Raw genomic sequence first — 16,182 nt, 5'->3', positions numbered from 1 at the left:
CCTTGTACACTGAGGGGGCAGCTTCCCAGCGCGAGGCGGGCAGGAACAATGCTCACAGCCTCCAGGACAGCTGATCTGATGAACAGAAGACACAGGCTCTCCCCAGTGGTCAGAGTTGGAGTTTCAGGTCTCCTCCCCTCTCTTTCTTTGGGCATCAAATACTCCCACTTACAGGGATTATTGATCATTCACAGTTCCCACAGTAAAATGCCTTGCTTTTCTGGCCAGAATCTTAGAATGAGCTTCCTTGAAAAGGATTACATTATTTTTAATGCTACTTTTTAAAAAAAACTAATCGCTGACAATGAGAAGAGTTTAAAATAGAATTTCAGGCTTTCAGATTTTAATGGTCCCAGCAAAACTCCATTGTTAACTCAGAAGCAGCTGCATACGTCTAAAAACATCACTTTGAGATTCGGCAGAGCCTCTTAAGAAACTTGAAGCTCAGCAAAAAGTTAAATAAATTATCCTTGAAAATTTCCCAAAAGCTGAGGAACTAACTTCCAAGGGAATCTTGCCCATTCAGTTAATTGTGTAACACCAGCTTTCTATCAGGAAATTTAGGGAAATGGCGTTGTACGTAATCTGTGGACGCACAAAGCCAGAGCTACCTGTCACCGTAGCTACCAGACAGGCATAAAGGAAGGAATGTCTCTCCTTCTGTCTTCTTCCAAGTGTGATATTCAGCGTGCTGGCATTCAGGAGTCCCCAACGCTGGTGTCACACTGGAACCTCCAGGGAGCCATGTGTGGGTGCCACCACAGACCAGTGAATCAGTGTGGGGTGGGGCACGGCACCAGGATGCATCCTCACTCCCCAGGTGACTGTCACGTATTGGGTTGGCCAAAAAGTGCCTTTGGTTTTTAAGCAAAAATAAAAGACACATTTTTCATTTTCACCAAGAACTTGATTGAACAATGTATTCAGCCTTTTGTTCCACTACCTTCTGCCATTTTTCAGGCAACTTCATAATTCCATCTTCCCAAAACTTTTTATCTTTTTGAACAAAAAACTGTTCCAGGTGCCTTTTAACAGTCTTCCAGGGAACTGGAAATTTATCCATTAAGAGAATTTTGTAAAGACCTAAATGAACGGAAATCCAAAGGTGCAATGTCTGCTGAATACGGTGGGTGAATCAGAACTTCCCAGCCAAGCTGTAACAGTTTTTGCCTGGTCATCAAAGAAACACGTGGTCTTGCATTATCCTGATGGAAGATTATGCGTTTTATGTTGATTAATTCTGGACGCTTTTCGTCAAGTGCTGCTTTCAGTTGGTCTAATTCGGAGCAGTACTTGTTGGAATTAACCGTTTGGTTTTCCAGAAAGGGCTCATAACAGAGGACTCCCTTCCGATCCCACCATATACACAACATCGCCTTCTTTGGATGAAGACCGGCCTTTGGTGTGGTTGGTGGTGGTTCATTTCCCTTGCCCCATGATCTCTTCTGTTCCACATTATTGTACAGTATCCACTTTTCATCGCCCATCACAATTTGTTTTAAAAACAGAACATTTTCATTACGTTTAAGTAGAGAATCGCATGTGGAAATACGGTCAAGAAGCCTTTTTTCATTTAACTTATGTGGAACCCAAACATCAGAGCAATTAACATACCAGCTGGTGCCGATGATTTTCAACGTTTGATTCGGATATTTCGAGTATGTTGGCTATCTCCCACGTGGTATAACATTGATCGTTCTCAATTAATGTCTCGATTTGATCACTACCAACTTCAACCTCATGGTCTACCTGACCGTGGAGCATCGTCTAGCAGGAAATCTCCAGCGTGAAACTTCGCAGACCACTTTTGACACGTTCGATCGGTCACAGCGCCTTCTCCATACACTGCACAAATCTTTTTTTTGCATTTCGGTTGCATTTTTACCTTTCTTGAAATAATAAAGCATGATATGCCGAAAATGTTGCTTTTCTCTTCCATCTTCAATATTAAAATGGCTACACAAAAACTCACCAATTTTGATGTCTTTTTTTAAATGCACACTGATATGACAGCGGTCACATACAGTCTAACAAAATGGTTTTGAATGAAGTTGAAGACAACTAAGTGCTACCAGAGCCATCTTACAGAAAAAACCGAATGAACCTTTTGGCCAACCCAATACAGCCAGAGTTGGGTACCACAGATGCAGACAGTAGATCAGAGAGAAAAGATAATGTGAGTGCCCCTCCAAGCACCTGATTTGACATCTGTTCTCTGACACCAAGCATCACCAAACTAGAAATGGACTTCAAAGGCCAGAAGGCTGTGCTACCATATCTCGAAAGTGACCGAGTCAACAGATTTGTTTTCCGTCAACACTTGAGAACCTTATAGTTCTTCAATATGAAAGTACAGGGATGATCCGAAAAGGGGTCCTCATCCTCAGGTTGAGTAGAGGTCTAGTACTTCTCCAAAAAGAATTCTGTTTAGGTCAAGTTTTCTTGGAGTTTAATGACAACAGCAGCAGCAAGTACTGTGACAGCTATGACGACTCTCACCAGTTATCGAACATTTAACCCTCATGACAACTCTGTGAGCAAATAGCTTTTGCCCCTTCCTGCAGGCAAGGAAACTGGGGCTCAGAGATGTTCGGTGATGTGCCTAATACTCCAGTCCAAATTCCAAGTCACCAAACTCAGCTGCAGCCAACTCCAGAGAAGGGACATCAACGTGCCTCCTGGCCCCGCCCCTGCCTTCGTTGGGCTTAAGACACCTGCTGTTATTAATGGCTTCCAAGAGTCCCCTTGGTCTAGGCTGAGCCTCAGCCATCAGGGAGGCTTCTTCTCACACTGTCAGTTAATTCCTGAATGTCTGGGAAGAAACTGTCCCAACGCATCCATGACCCAACTGAAAAGGACAGTCGATGGAGTTAGCATCCTGAGACAGTGTGGACACAGTCAGGAGCCCGAGCGAGTGCCCCACCCGTTTTCCAGAGAGAATGCAGGGCAGGGCTGGGGTCGGGGGTGAGTCTCACACACTCGGGGAGGACAGTGGCAATGCCCACACTTCACTGCCTGCCAACAGGTAACAGAGACCAGACCTGGTGTGTGCAGGTGGTAAGTCAGCCACTGTTCGCTGGCGAGGAGGACCACGTGGGCCGAGGTGAGCCATTCTCCCCTGTGTTTCTGGCTGTGGCAAGGAGGAAACGGTTGGCGGCCACGGGAGGCCCCAGGGAAACCCTGACAGCACTGCTCCTCCAGAAGGTCTGGGCTGCAGGGAAGGTGCTCCTTGGGAGGAGGCTTGGGGTCTCTTCTCAAATCAGTTAAACCTCAACACGGTTCCCACAGCCTGGGATTTACGTCTTCATTTCCAACCGTCATCCGTCAAGGCTCTGGGACTCTGACAACTGGGGAAATACTGTAAGCCTCGCTCCACAGGACACCCCGGCACCTGGCAAAGGAGCCGATGAAAAGCCAGGGGGCGCTGGAAGGAGGTGCCTTTCTGGACCAAGCACCGAGCTGGTCCTGCACGTTCACTTGGACATCACTGCGCAGAGCAGAAGCCATGATGCTGACGTCCCTGAGACACGGCGTAGCTTTCTGGGCATTGGAGCACCAGTTGCACAGTGAATTCTGAGGCTCTGCAACTTTTAAGGGGGCTTTATTTCTTTCCTTGATTACTCTACTAAGCAATGCACTTAAGGGTTTTGAACATGTGTACCTCTGCACCTTGCTTATGCCATTTCCTCAGCCTAAAAAGCACTCCCCCGCCAACCTTCCATAGCCAAAGGCTGTTCATCCCTCAGAGCGCAGCAGGGACACGGCCTCTCCGCGGGGCCTTCCCTGCTTCCCCCACAGCCCGCACCCCCGTGTCCTTCTGGGCTCCCACAGCGGACAGCAGGCCCTGGGTTAAGATGCCAGTTTCTCCCCTCTGTCTCATACTAAGGTACCACAGCAAGGTCTCCAAAGGTAGAGGCACTGATTTTGCCATTAGACGTTCCCTTACAGGCAGTGGCAGAACACAGCAAACGGGCTAGGACACAAGAGTGGACCCTCAGGATGACTGGGAGACAATGGCTCAAGTCCAGCAAAAACCCCTACTCCTCAAATCACGGGCCATAGAAACATCTAGCACAACAGATGTTGGCTCTGCTAAGGTAGACCCCTGTCTGTTTCTAGAGGTGGAGCAATGAGGAGACAAAAGGACATCCACCTACAAAAGAGGGCCCTGCTCGGCCCCTACAGGACACACCTACGCTGGCTGGGCAAGGTGCTCTGCTCCAGAGAGAGGACAAGACCTTTGCCCGTTTACACAGAACAGGTGACGGGCTGGGCTTAGGAGAGCAGGGCAGGGGGCTGGTGGTCCTCTGCAGGGCAGCGTCAACACTGCAGCTTGGGAACAAAGAGGGAAAGAGGGGGGCAGGCAGCCCTGAGCTGCAGGCTTGTGCTGGCCATGCTGTAGGGGCAGAAGCTCTGCGAAGGTCATGGGATTCTGGTGTGAACGCCCCAGACAGAGCTGCGCCGAAGACATGCAGACACTCCTTACACCTCATCACAAAGCGGTCACGTCACGGGTGTGGAACTCCCATGAACGTCCACTTAGAAACTCTCATCCCATAGTCGACAAACCTAGTCTAGAGATCTCCCCAGTTCCCTCGGCCTCAGGGGGCAACCCCCAGGCTTTCCTTGAGGAGGCAGTCGTGCAGCCTGGGAAGCAGGGGGCCTGCGTGCACCGGCCTCCCCCGCCATTAGCATACAGGACTGAGTCAAGTGCGCATCCCTGATGACAGGAAATCCTCTCCACGGAAGCACAGACTCAGAGTCCCAGGCTTGGAGAATCGCGAAGGCCGTCTTGCTCAAGAATCCCCTCCACCCTGGGGCTCAGCCTCAGCTTCCACTCGGCCACCCTCCCTGCTTCGTCCCACCCTCACCTGCACACCCTCGGGTCTCCAGCTGAAGGAAGAGCCCATCACGGCCTCCCCGAGCCTTTGTCTGCCCACCTCCACGTCCTTCTCATGCCACTGCCTCGACTCAGATTGCTTTTCCTGACACATCTCAGGTCCATTTGTCCTTCAAGGCCCAGGTCCCGCGAGCCCACAGCTATGCCGTAGACCCCTAGGCCATCCCTTCCTCCTCTGGGCACACTGCCTGCCTCCTCGCCGGACCCGCATCTCCGTCTCCTCGTGCCGCATTCACCTGTGTGCGGGCCCGCCCTCCCCAGGAGGAGCAAACCATGTCCTCCCCCGTCACGGGTCCGCCCGGCATCCCGCACCCAGCCTTGCTGAACGAGGGGCTGACTGCATGAAGTTGGAGGGGCTCCGCTCCGGGGGGGCCTACCCAGCCATCTTCCACGGGGCGGGGCCTAACCTGCGTCCCCAGGCCTCTCAGTGGACCAGCGCCCTCGGTCTTTACTATCAACTAGTCTAGATCTGCAACACATCACCAACACCTTAGTCGACTCCACCGCCGGACTTCGATTTCCACTTTTACCTGAGGCACAGGTGGCCTCAGGAAGAGTAAGAGCAAGAAGAGCACACGATGAAAGACAGGCTGTGGTTGACAATGACAGTGAACTCCAGTGCTGGACCGAGCAATGCCCGGCGTCCCCGTGTGGGGTACCAGCTGGACGGGCTCTGGAGCGGCCCCGCTGACTCACACGCCTCCTCACACCGCCCTAAACAGTGAATTGCTGTCTTCCTGGCCGGTGATGGGCTAAGCGTGTGGTGTCCCCCAGCTGGTGCAGGTGGGGGCCACTGCAAGGAGCAGAAGGGACGAAGGCGCCCTGCTCTTCAAGGCCCCTTCCAATAACTCGCTCTGAATTGAGGAAGCACAACTTCATCTCCTCTGGCGCAAGGGTGTCTTACTGCACCCCTGCCACAGAGAAGGTGCTTACTCCATTCCAGAGGGGCACACGGCACATCCGGCTGACCCGCCCCGACCACAAAGCCACAAGACGAGATACGCATCTAAAGCCCACACCCCAGGCAGAAATCCAGAGTCGGTGTAAACGCACAGCTCTCGCTGATGTGCAGGTCAGGGAACCGGAGGGCCGGGAGGAGGCCTCAGCCTCAGACCAGGTCAGAGGGAGAGACACCTGCGTGGGCGGGCATCTGAAGGGCACACAGGCTCTGTCTGGTCCCGAGCAGGAGGGGCGCCACCTACTATTTCGTTTGCTTTCCTCTCCTCCTTCTTCTTCGTTCTCGGGATCAATATCTTCTGCTTGGGTGATCCAATCCAAGTAGCCCTTGAGATCCTCTTCCAGCTGCTGCTTCTCCCGCAGCTTCTGGAAGTCTCCCCGTGCTTTCGCCTTCTCCCTTTCCTTGGAGAATTCTCTGGGGGAGGCAAAGAGAACAGGCACAGGTCAGGACGTCGCCGGGTACCCTTGCCGAGAGCCGTCTGCCCTGCTGCACAGCAGTGTTGCAGCAGGACACACGGCACCGAGTACAGCCACACGAGCACAGCAACGGGGGCCACACACGTGGACAGGACACACGACAGTGCCTTCCCAAGCAAGACTGTGGGGGTCAGAGTTGCAGAGACCACACCAACGCACATGCACCGTCCCTCAGAAAACGAACTCCCTTCAGGAGCTCTGTGCTCCCAACAAGCCGAGTCCCCAAACACCACGAGCTGCCCGTGACCCCCCACCAGGGGCCTGGACTCAGAGATGCCCCACCTCCCCAGAGTCTCCTCAGATAGCCGGCATCACGCTCGAGAGAGAAAGGATTCACGAGGGCCAAGCTGTGGTCACAGAGGGCTTCTTCCATACTTGGAGGGAACACTCAGTGTTCCTAACGTGTATTGGCCCCTTTGTCCAAACCAGGAGTCCTGAGACCCCAGCTCCCCACCCGCTGCAGTTCTGGCCAGAGTGGTGGACAGGGTCATAGCAGACCCATCTCACAGCCCCGTTCCCCCTTCCCAGACAAGAAATGGAGCACCCACGAAGCACTGCTATCTTTCTTAACCCTCGCTTCTCGCCACGATCTTTTCCCCAGAAGTGCTCCCTATAGAAGGGGAAAAGGCAGTATGATTTGTTGCCCATTTATGGGAACACCTGCCCTGGAAAGGCTCTGGCAGACATGGAAACGTTCCCAACTGTTCGTTGTTTACTCTACCTTTCCCGTCTGCAAGCCTGGATCTCTGCGTATATACAGAATCCCACACTTGCTCAGGCAAGTCAGGAGGTCAGGTGGATGATTACCCAATTCTCATATACAAGGAACCATCTGCGTTTCCAACCGTGAACTGTTAAAGGAGCCAAGTTGTGTGTGTTATGGATTTAGGAAGTATGATTAAAAAGCAGCTAAGAAAGCAGATGAGATGACAGGCAGTGCAGCTTCTGCACACAGACCCCTGAACGCGGACGGACTCTACGTCTGCCTTCCTTCCAGCCCAAAGCCAGCACATCTCCCTTGCAGGGACCTCATTAACCCAACCCAGCCCAAGCCAAGCGACGAAGGGGAGGTGACCTGCTTACCTAAAAAGCCAACCTCTACTATCTCTCCCCACCCCCCAACTCCGGACTGTCGATGGGCTGAACCGACACTTGAACACCCAGTGACACTAATGCTTCCGGTAAGAAACCAGAATCCTCACCAAGCTGCCACCCTCTCCCCCGGCCCCGTGAGAAAGGACAACCTCATCGCCCTTCGACCACATCACCCAGTTTTCAGATGCCCTGGGATCTGTCCTTGGCTCTGTTAGGGCTGGTCTGTCCCACCTTCACCCACTGGCAAGTGAGGAGGCGGCGAGGCTGTGGGGCATCCTGAGCCCGGCTCGCGGGGGAGCTGACTCCAGGGAGTTCGCGTGGGGAGCCGAAGCCCATCAAGGACCAGAGGAGCTTCCTGCACTCTCAGCCCAGGACCCTTCCTCCTGGGGAGAACACCTTCCCTCTCGAAACAGAAAGGCCTTTGCAGGCAGCATCTTGCTGCTCACGCAAACCACACCGAGAATGACGTGGGGCTTCTCAGCCTTGGCTTCCTGAGATACCGGCCACGCATAACTCAGTCCGGGGTAGGTCCACCAAATGAATCTGAGCTTTGAAAATATCACACCTGAACCAGAATCTCATTCTTGAACAAGTGGAGGCCTTGGAGTGTCACGTGTCAATATGAAAATGCATCATGTAATCTATTCTCTTAAATACACTATAAAGACCAAGTCTGTGGGCCTTCAATTCTATTGTTTACCAAAAGTATCCCAGCACAAATCTTTCTGCATATTTTGACTCTGAACTGAGAGTATTCAATTCACATGATTATATACAAGCAGGGTATTCTTATTTTGGCTACATATATCATCTGAGTTCTTGAAAAAGAAAATTACTACGATAGCAAGAGAGTCACCCTTAAGTTTCACAGGGGATTTTGCTTTAATATCATATTTCATTAAGTTTTTTTACATTAGAAATCCAAAACCCCTCTCTCTAAAAAGCTGCATCACTGTTGCACATTCTTGGTTGTTGGGACACAGCAAAGCGTGCATAGGTAAAATCCTACTGTGACTAAAATTTCTGAGAATACAAAACACTGCCGATGGGACTTCCCTGGTGGTTCAGTGGTTAGGAATCTGCCTTCCAGTGCAGCGGATGTGGGTTCGATCCCTGGTCAGGGAACTGAGATCCCACATGCCACAGGGCAACTAAGCCCATGCACTCTAGAGCCCAAGTGAACAGCTAGAGAGCCTGCACACCGCAACTACTGAGCCCGCATGCTCTGGAGCCCACACGCTGCAACGAAGAGCCCACATGCCACAATGAAAGATCCCACGTGTCACAACTAAGACCCGATGCAGCCAAAGAAATAATTTTTTTAAATGTTTAAAACAAAAAAACGCTGCAAAGTCCTGGCTTGTAGCCCATTTATTTTAAATAGTAATCACTATTATAACTGTTCATGTAACAAAACTGTTAACATAAACGCTCTGAACTGATTTTAGACAGTTCTGAATGGCCTAATACTTAGCAGGTGCGTAACATTTACTGATTTGGACAGAACTGAGATTGACAAGGCATACATCTCCTTCTGCTGGCTCTGAGACACGGCGGAAGTGAAGGGAGGTGGGCTCTTTGTGATAAACTAAGCTGTCCCATCGGTCCTCCCAGACCACTCTGGGCTCTAAGTCAGAAGACCTGGACTCTAGTCCCCACTCTGTCACTTTCCTTTTCTGAGCTTCAGTTTCTTCACCTGCAAAACAGACATGCTACCTGTTCTCCTGTCTCACAGGGATTAAGTCAGACATTCAATAAGATGCTATTGTGAACATCACAAAGCACTGCACAGTTGTGAAGTTCAAATGTATAACATTTAGTTGTTGAATCTGGGAAGAATAAAAGGCAATTGGAGGAGGTTTCTCAAGTACCAAAAGGAGAAAAATTGCAAACCGCTCTGAATGGTCTCTAAGCTGCATGACGCCAGTGGAATAGAGGGAAGCACAAAAGGACACATGGGATCAAAGTGGGCTCAGCGCGACCCTGATAAGCCAGCAAGTGCGCCATCAACCCTGTACCACTATCTGCTCAGTGGAAAACAAGTCATTCCCATCACAACAAACCTTGCATCCCAGGAAATCTCACCTGAGTCCACTGAATCTTTATCAACCTCAGTGGACGATGAAAAAAACAGTTTTCCATTTCACTTAAGAATTTATCATTCTAGAAGCCTATTACTAAGGGATTAAATAAGTCACTATTATAAAAGTTAATGTAACAAAGCTATTGGTAGAAATAGGCAGACTTTCACAAGTGACTTAGAAATCTGACAACCCACATGTGATAGAAGCCTACCTGTTCCAGATCAGAAGGGGAAAAAACAAGAAAAAAGATTTTAAGAAGTGCTTGGACAAAAAAGCGCATATATTGTGCTACCCTTTGGACGCAAAAGAAGAGGAAATAAGGAAACAAACACTACTGTAGGATGTGTCTGAAAGATAAAGCACAAAATAAAGGATGAGGACAAAGGGAGCAGAGGGGATGAAGTAGGAGTGACACTTTTTCTATAATTTTGACTTTTAGAATCATGTTAACGTTTTACACATTAAAATTTTAATTAAATCAACAGGGACAGGAAGGAGGGAAAATACCCCTAAAGTGGAAGTGAACTGAAACAAATGAATCTGACTGTACTTCAAATGAATACCATAACCACCCTGAAGGAGAAAGACAAAACTAGTTCAAGTAGTTCATGAACATTTGACTGCATCCTCTCCATCCTGGACAGGACTGGGGTAAGGGCAGAACCACAGACAAATGCTCAACTCTTTTTAGTCAGTTTGGTTTTTTGTAGTGATAGGGATGAAACGGTGCTGAAACTATTTTAGACGTATTACAGGATTTCACAAATGAGTTAATGCGTAAATGCAGTTGGGAGCCAGTGTTCTCCCTGTGGAAGGACGGATATAGAAAGACGGGAAGGGGACCATTAGAAAGAGCCCTCTGGGGATGGACTGCAACTGGGATACTGATGTGAACTCATGATTTCTAAAGATGTATGCATATGACTACATGTATAAAGGCAGGTACGTGTATGTAAATGCATATACCTCCTAGCTCTGTTGGAAAGATCTAGAAACAAAGATGCCCCCAGACCCAGTAGTCAGGAGCACACCTGGCACCCAGATCTCAGTCTCTATTACCATTTCCCATTAAAAGGACCAGTAGTCTTTGGAGAAATGGCTGATTCCAGGGCTGGGGCAGGGTAGACACAGGACTAAGAGAGTAAGAAAGTGCTTAAAAAACAAAACAAAACAAAACAAACATGATGGGGGCATGAGAAGCACCTCACGGGCCAAATCTGGGATAATGTGAGCCCCCGAATAACTAAAACCAGTAAGGAATTTTAAAATATTTTAACAAACCAGTCCACACCCCCTATAGACAGATTAAAAAGCAAACAAGATAAAATATTTATAGAATATTAAGTGAATTGGAGTAAAGGGTACCTGGATTGCTTACTAAGATATTCTTATTCTTGCAACTTTTCTGTATATTTGAAATTACTTCCAAATAAAAAATTTGTTAAAGTGTTTGGAAAACGTAACCGCTCTAATCAAATGCAAACTTATGTTGTTTTACATTCATTTCCGCTTGCCAGGTAGACTGCAGGCTCCTTGTGGGAATGGACAATGCTGTCCATTTCTTTCTTTCCACATCTCTCTCCTCCGAGAGAGCCCCTCTTCAAGCAGGCACACAGGAGACGAGCTACAAAAAGACATAACGCACAACAAAACGAGCCCTACTCCTTAAAGAGGCCAGAAAGCACCAGGACAGAAAGCCCACGGTTCCTGGGATTGGCCTGAAGCCTGAAACGAATGCGTCTGAGCCTGTGGATAGCATCAGGAACAGCCTACCACCAGCCTGCCATTTCCCCTAGTGACTTCCAGGCTTACGGGGTAGAGTTTCTGTCTCAGGTTGTTAGATTCCCTCCAGGTCTATGTCCTGTAAGGAACGATTTCTCAGGGAGGAATCTCCCTGCCAGCTGGACCTGACAACTCCCCAGGGTCTCACGCTGGCCAGTCTGCACACACCTCACCCATCGAGGCAGCTGGAGGGGCTGTAGCTGGAGCATTTCCTCAGGGCCTGCCTCCCTCTCGGCTGGTCACCAGCACTGCGCACCTGGACTCCCCCATGGTGTCGTCCTGCTCAGAATGCCTCAGGGCTCCTCACCGCTGCCCTCAGGAATCAAGGTCAAACACCCTGGCCTGGCACTCAAGGTCTTCCAGCCTTCCCCGACCTGCTATTCCAGCCTTACCTCCCCTTCTCAGAAATGCACACCTTGCGCTTTGGCTATACTCCTCTTTGCTTCGCCAACCCTGTGAGCCTTCGTCCACAGAACTCTGTCCACCTGAGCAGCCTTCTCCCGTCTTTCAATTCCAGCTCACCTGTCGAGACCCAGCTTTCCCTGGCTACCCCAGCCAAAGAGCTCTGCCCTCCTTGGAGTCACCAGAGCGCTCTCCTCATTGACACCAGTCATGGATCTGCACGCGTGCCTTCTCCCTGCAGCCTCCTCAGCGGTGTCCTCAACAGAGCCCAGCACAATTCCTTACACGTCATCCTCACTGGAGAGTGTGAACGGTGAGGCAAGGATGGCATCACCCTCATTACACAGAAACTGAGGTCAGGGAAGTTGGTCACACAAGCCCATCCAGCTCCTAAATCCACCCTCCTAAGGACCTCCACATGGCACACAGGAGGCCGAGGAGGAAGAGAGTAAACATAGGAATGGATAAGGATTAAAAAAAAAATCAGCTTATAGTCAGTCCAGGAAGGGCCTTAAATCCCAAACTAAGGGACGTGCTTCCCTGTAGGCAATGGGGAGCCAAGAGTAGTTTGATAAGAGAGAGTCACCATCAGCTTTGTTTTCTAGGAGTGATGTGTGAAGATGAGATCATGTAAGGAGAAAATCTGGAGAGGAGGTCAGAAGGTATTCGGTAAACCCTGGGTGATGGACTAGATTTAACATCAATAAAAATGCGAGTAAAAAAATAACAGAGTCCTGATACAATTCCCAACTTTCTTACACCATTTGGAAAAGCAACTATGAAGCCTGACACTGTTGCCCCTCCAACCACCCTCCACTATACAGTCTAGTCATTTTCACCTCCACCCTTTCCACGTGGTCCCCTAGGTCTGGCACATCCACCATTGTCTTCTCAGCTAATATGGACCTTCCTGCAGGGCCAGGTGATACACCACCTACCAGGTGAACATTACCTGCCTGAATGTTCAGGAAAGAAGGCAGGGTGGGCAGGGGGCAGAGGAAGGGCAAACAGGAGGTCAGATGGAAAAGAGATGTCACAGAAGAGCCACGTCCCTGGTCCTCAACCTCTGAAAGGGCTGCCATGGAAAAGAGGAAGCAGACCTGCTGTGTGCCCCAGGAAGTAGATGGACGTTTCAGAAGATTGCTTTCAGCACAACAGAAGGAAAAAATTTCTAATAGTCCAAGTCCACCAAAAATGGGAACTGGGAGCCTTGGAAGCAGCAAGTCCCTCGAGGGGTACAACAGGGACCTTTGGTAGAAGGACTAAGCCCTCGGTGGAGAAACTGGCGCACAGGACGTGGTGAAGACCTTGCCGTCTGTCTTCCCCAGGCCACACCTCATCACCCTGTCCCCCCTCAGGACAGCACTTGCCCTGCGCTGCGTTTGACCGTAGCAGTAACTCAAGTCTCCCCAGGCTCCTCAGTGGCTCAGAGGAATGCAGGACACCCAACTGCTGTGAAGTGGTCCCTTACTCATTTTCTGTTCCTGTCCCTGGGCAGCAGCCTGGAGCCCTCTCTTAGTGCTGGCAGCCGAGAAGCAGAAGGGCTGAGAGCATTCAGAAGAAAGGGTCACAAGGGGTGCTGCCTGCAGAGCAACGGTGCTGCCCCCGGCTCCCTCCCTGCCTCCACGGGGCTCACACAGATGGAGCGACACAAAGAAGAGGACAAGCGGAAGCTCCGAGACAGGCGCAGCCTGAGCCCTCACCGCCCTGAGCAGCCTCTCACCCACGAGCACGTTGGCCGTGGGCCCCGGCCAACCTCCAGCAGCTCCAGAGGGTCTGCGTCTGCACGGCTGCGGGCTGACTTGGTTTCCCGCAGGGGAGCGCGTCAGGCCATGGCCCTCTTCCCCCGGCAGGAACGGAGCGAACCCCTTTGGTATCGGGATGTGTGTTTGGAGCCCTCAGAGTGTCATTACATTCGCTGCCCACAGGCCTCACTGCCTCCTAAGGCACAGGCAGGACCAGGATTTTCACTCCCGTCTCACAAAGGCCCAAACCGAGATTCAACAAGGTGACATTACTGCTCCCACGTCACATGCTGGGTAAACAGGACAAAGGGCTCTGAACCAGGCTCCAAACCCAGGGCTCTTTTCAAAGGATTCCCGATCCCTCCGCCTCCTGGCTCAGCCGATGCGTAGGCTGGACACTTACTAGTCAGGACCAGGAAGGGAGGGGCAGGGCAGAAAGCACCGTTTACCCTTGCATCCTGATTTTCTTCCAGAGCCCCAGCTCGGGCTTAGAGAAAGGTGACAGCACCCTTTCTGCTCATCTCCCCACAGGCTGACCTTCACTCCCCAAAACCAGCCAGCCTCCCTCCCGGGAGCCCCTACATAACTTCCCCCGCCCCAGGAGCCAGGCATGTGCCTCACGCTCTGCAGACAGCTCCCTGAACCCTGACACTGACCAGGGTTTACAGGCCCTGCCATCCCCAGCTCTGGGAGCCCTGGCTCAGTCAACACTCCTGGAGAGAGAGCACTTAGCCTGAAGCAAACCATCGCCCTGAAACGGCAGCGCAGGTCAAACGGGACTGCCACCAGTGCAGAAGGACGACGCACGGTCTGCTCTGGAATCTGTTATTTCTCAAATGCCCCATAAAATAAATGGGCCACTGGAAACCGTGCTGATTTAGAGATGGAGCTTCTTCTTGGGTTGTAGTACTGTTTATTTTAACCAAACCCACACAAATAAAATTTAGACACGCTAAGTGCTTTGAAATTTATACACACACGCACAGAGAAAACAAACACAAACAAGCCCCAAAACCTCCAGTGAACAAGGCCAACGGAATCATTAGGACTCAGACTTCTACAGAAAAGACTCAGAAAGTCATCAAAAGAGAAAACAAACCCCCCACAAAAAGGCTAAGAGGAGGGGGAAGTGGAAGAAATAAGCCACTGATTTTTATCAGCAGAGGCCAGTCTTCTTTAGACCTAAATTATTTCCCCTACACAGACATAAAGGAAATAAAACAGGATGAAAGAGCAGTTTGGTTCAAAAACATTTTTGCTTAAATTTAGTGTTTTGGAAAGCACGTAAGTTCAGTCTGAGTCTGAGGAAACTGGGTGTTTTATTTAAAAAAAAATCAACAACAGTGTGTGACGCTTCACACACACACAAATTTTAAATATTTGGTACTGGTTTAGTTCAAAGTTCATCAAAATCATTGGCTTTGTTCCAGTTTTCCCTCAACCACGAAAAGCCAGGGGCAGCCAAAATGGGTTCCCTCTGCATGAAATAAATAGGCCAGAATCGGGGGGAGGGCTTTGGACTGCAGCACCCCATCGATAAGATCTGCTCCCTTGCAGGTAACGCCCACGGAGGGGAAGAGGGCTAATGGACGACAGTGCTCTTTTAACGGAAGTTAGGCACTGGCCACCAAGAAGTGAAGGGGGGCCACCGGCGAGCCAGAGACAAGAGCAAATGGAGGACGCTTGTTTACACAGCAAGCAGGTCGAGAAAAATGTTTAACAGTCACACTTCCCATCACCTGACTACATCATGACTCTTCTTTGGGAGCTCATTCCTGAAACAAACTCCATGGGGAATCCTTGTGTGAAGGGACCCTGTGCCTTCTAATTTTTCTGTTTGTGACGGCTGGGGAATATTAAGAGATTTTCTCAAAGCAATCCTCCCCTTTTCATGTCCTTCGCTTCTTTTATTGACATGAACGTCTGTGAAGATGCTTTATATAGAAAAGAGTTGCCGTCTTTTGGGAAGATGAACCATTTTCAAAGTAGGTGTTTCCTAGCTTTTAATAACTAGGGTGAGTTATCTTCTGTGAACGACAGCAGGGCAGCCTGAACACACCAAAGCTCAGGGACAGGGTGGCACTTATGCTGCCCCAGAGGAAGGGGGGTATGGACGGAGAGAACAAATGCCTGATCTGTCCAGTCTTCTTTTCTCTCTCCCAGTCCTTTCTGACCATTCCCCTGGCTTGAACCCTGTGCTCCGGCCATCCTAAAGTTCCCTCATTTTCTCCAAGGCACGGAGAACTCTTTCAGCTCCAGGCTGTTCCCAAAATGAGGCTCAACTCACTACTCTTCCAAATACCACCCCACTCAGCTGGGTCAGCCTACAAAGACAGTTCTCCAATTTGCCACGCAATTTGTTATTTAATATTCCCTCTTACACGCCAGACTGTAAGCTCTGTGACAGAGGGGCTGTGTCTGTCTTATCTTTGTATGTTGGTTCCTTATCACAAATCCTGGTCATTAGTATTTGCTCGATAAGATTAGGCTGAATTAAATACATAGTTTCATAGGCTCAGGCCTTACGTTAATGATGATCATGTCAAAGACATGATTGTGGGCTCTGCATGGGACGTACCTGTAACTTTCTATCACCTAAAACCGCACCCATCGTTGTCACAAGCAAAAAACAAAAACTAAGCCAGTCAGAGTCCTGGACAAGTCTAAGAAGTCATCCATGGAGAAAAAGCCTCTTAGAATGAAATACACTTTCCTTTCACCACATCCCCTTGTCTGAGGA

At 50.0% G+C, this 16,182-nt stretch overlaps 1 protein-coding gene across 1 annotated transcript in view; it reads right to left on the bottom strand.

Annotated features, from left to right (window-relative positions):
• The window catches only part of CACNA1D (calcium voltage-gated channel subunit alpha1 D), a gene marked incomplete at its 5' end in the record, with an annotated part of 318,918 nt that overhangs the window by 99,606 nt on the left and 203,130 nt on the right, over window positions 1-16,182 (bottom strand). The window contains one exon of the mRNA XM_079934343.1: window positions 6,103-6,272. Within this exon, the coding sequence (XP_079790469.1) occupies window positions 6,103-6,272 (170 nt within the window). The remainder of the gene's footprint in view (window positions 1-6,102; window positions 6,273-16,182) is intronic.

This window comes from Stenella coeruleoalba (genome assembly GCF_951394435.1).
Source record: "Stenella coeruleoalba genome assembly, chromosome: 10".
In the NCBI taxonomy this organism is placed as follows: domain Eukaryota; kingdom Metazoa; phylum Chordata; class Mammalia; order Artiodactyla; family Delphinidae; genus Stenella; species Stenella coeruleoalba.
This window is presented reverse-complemented; position numbering and strand designations above follow the sequence as displayed.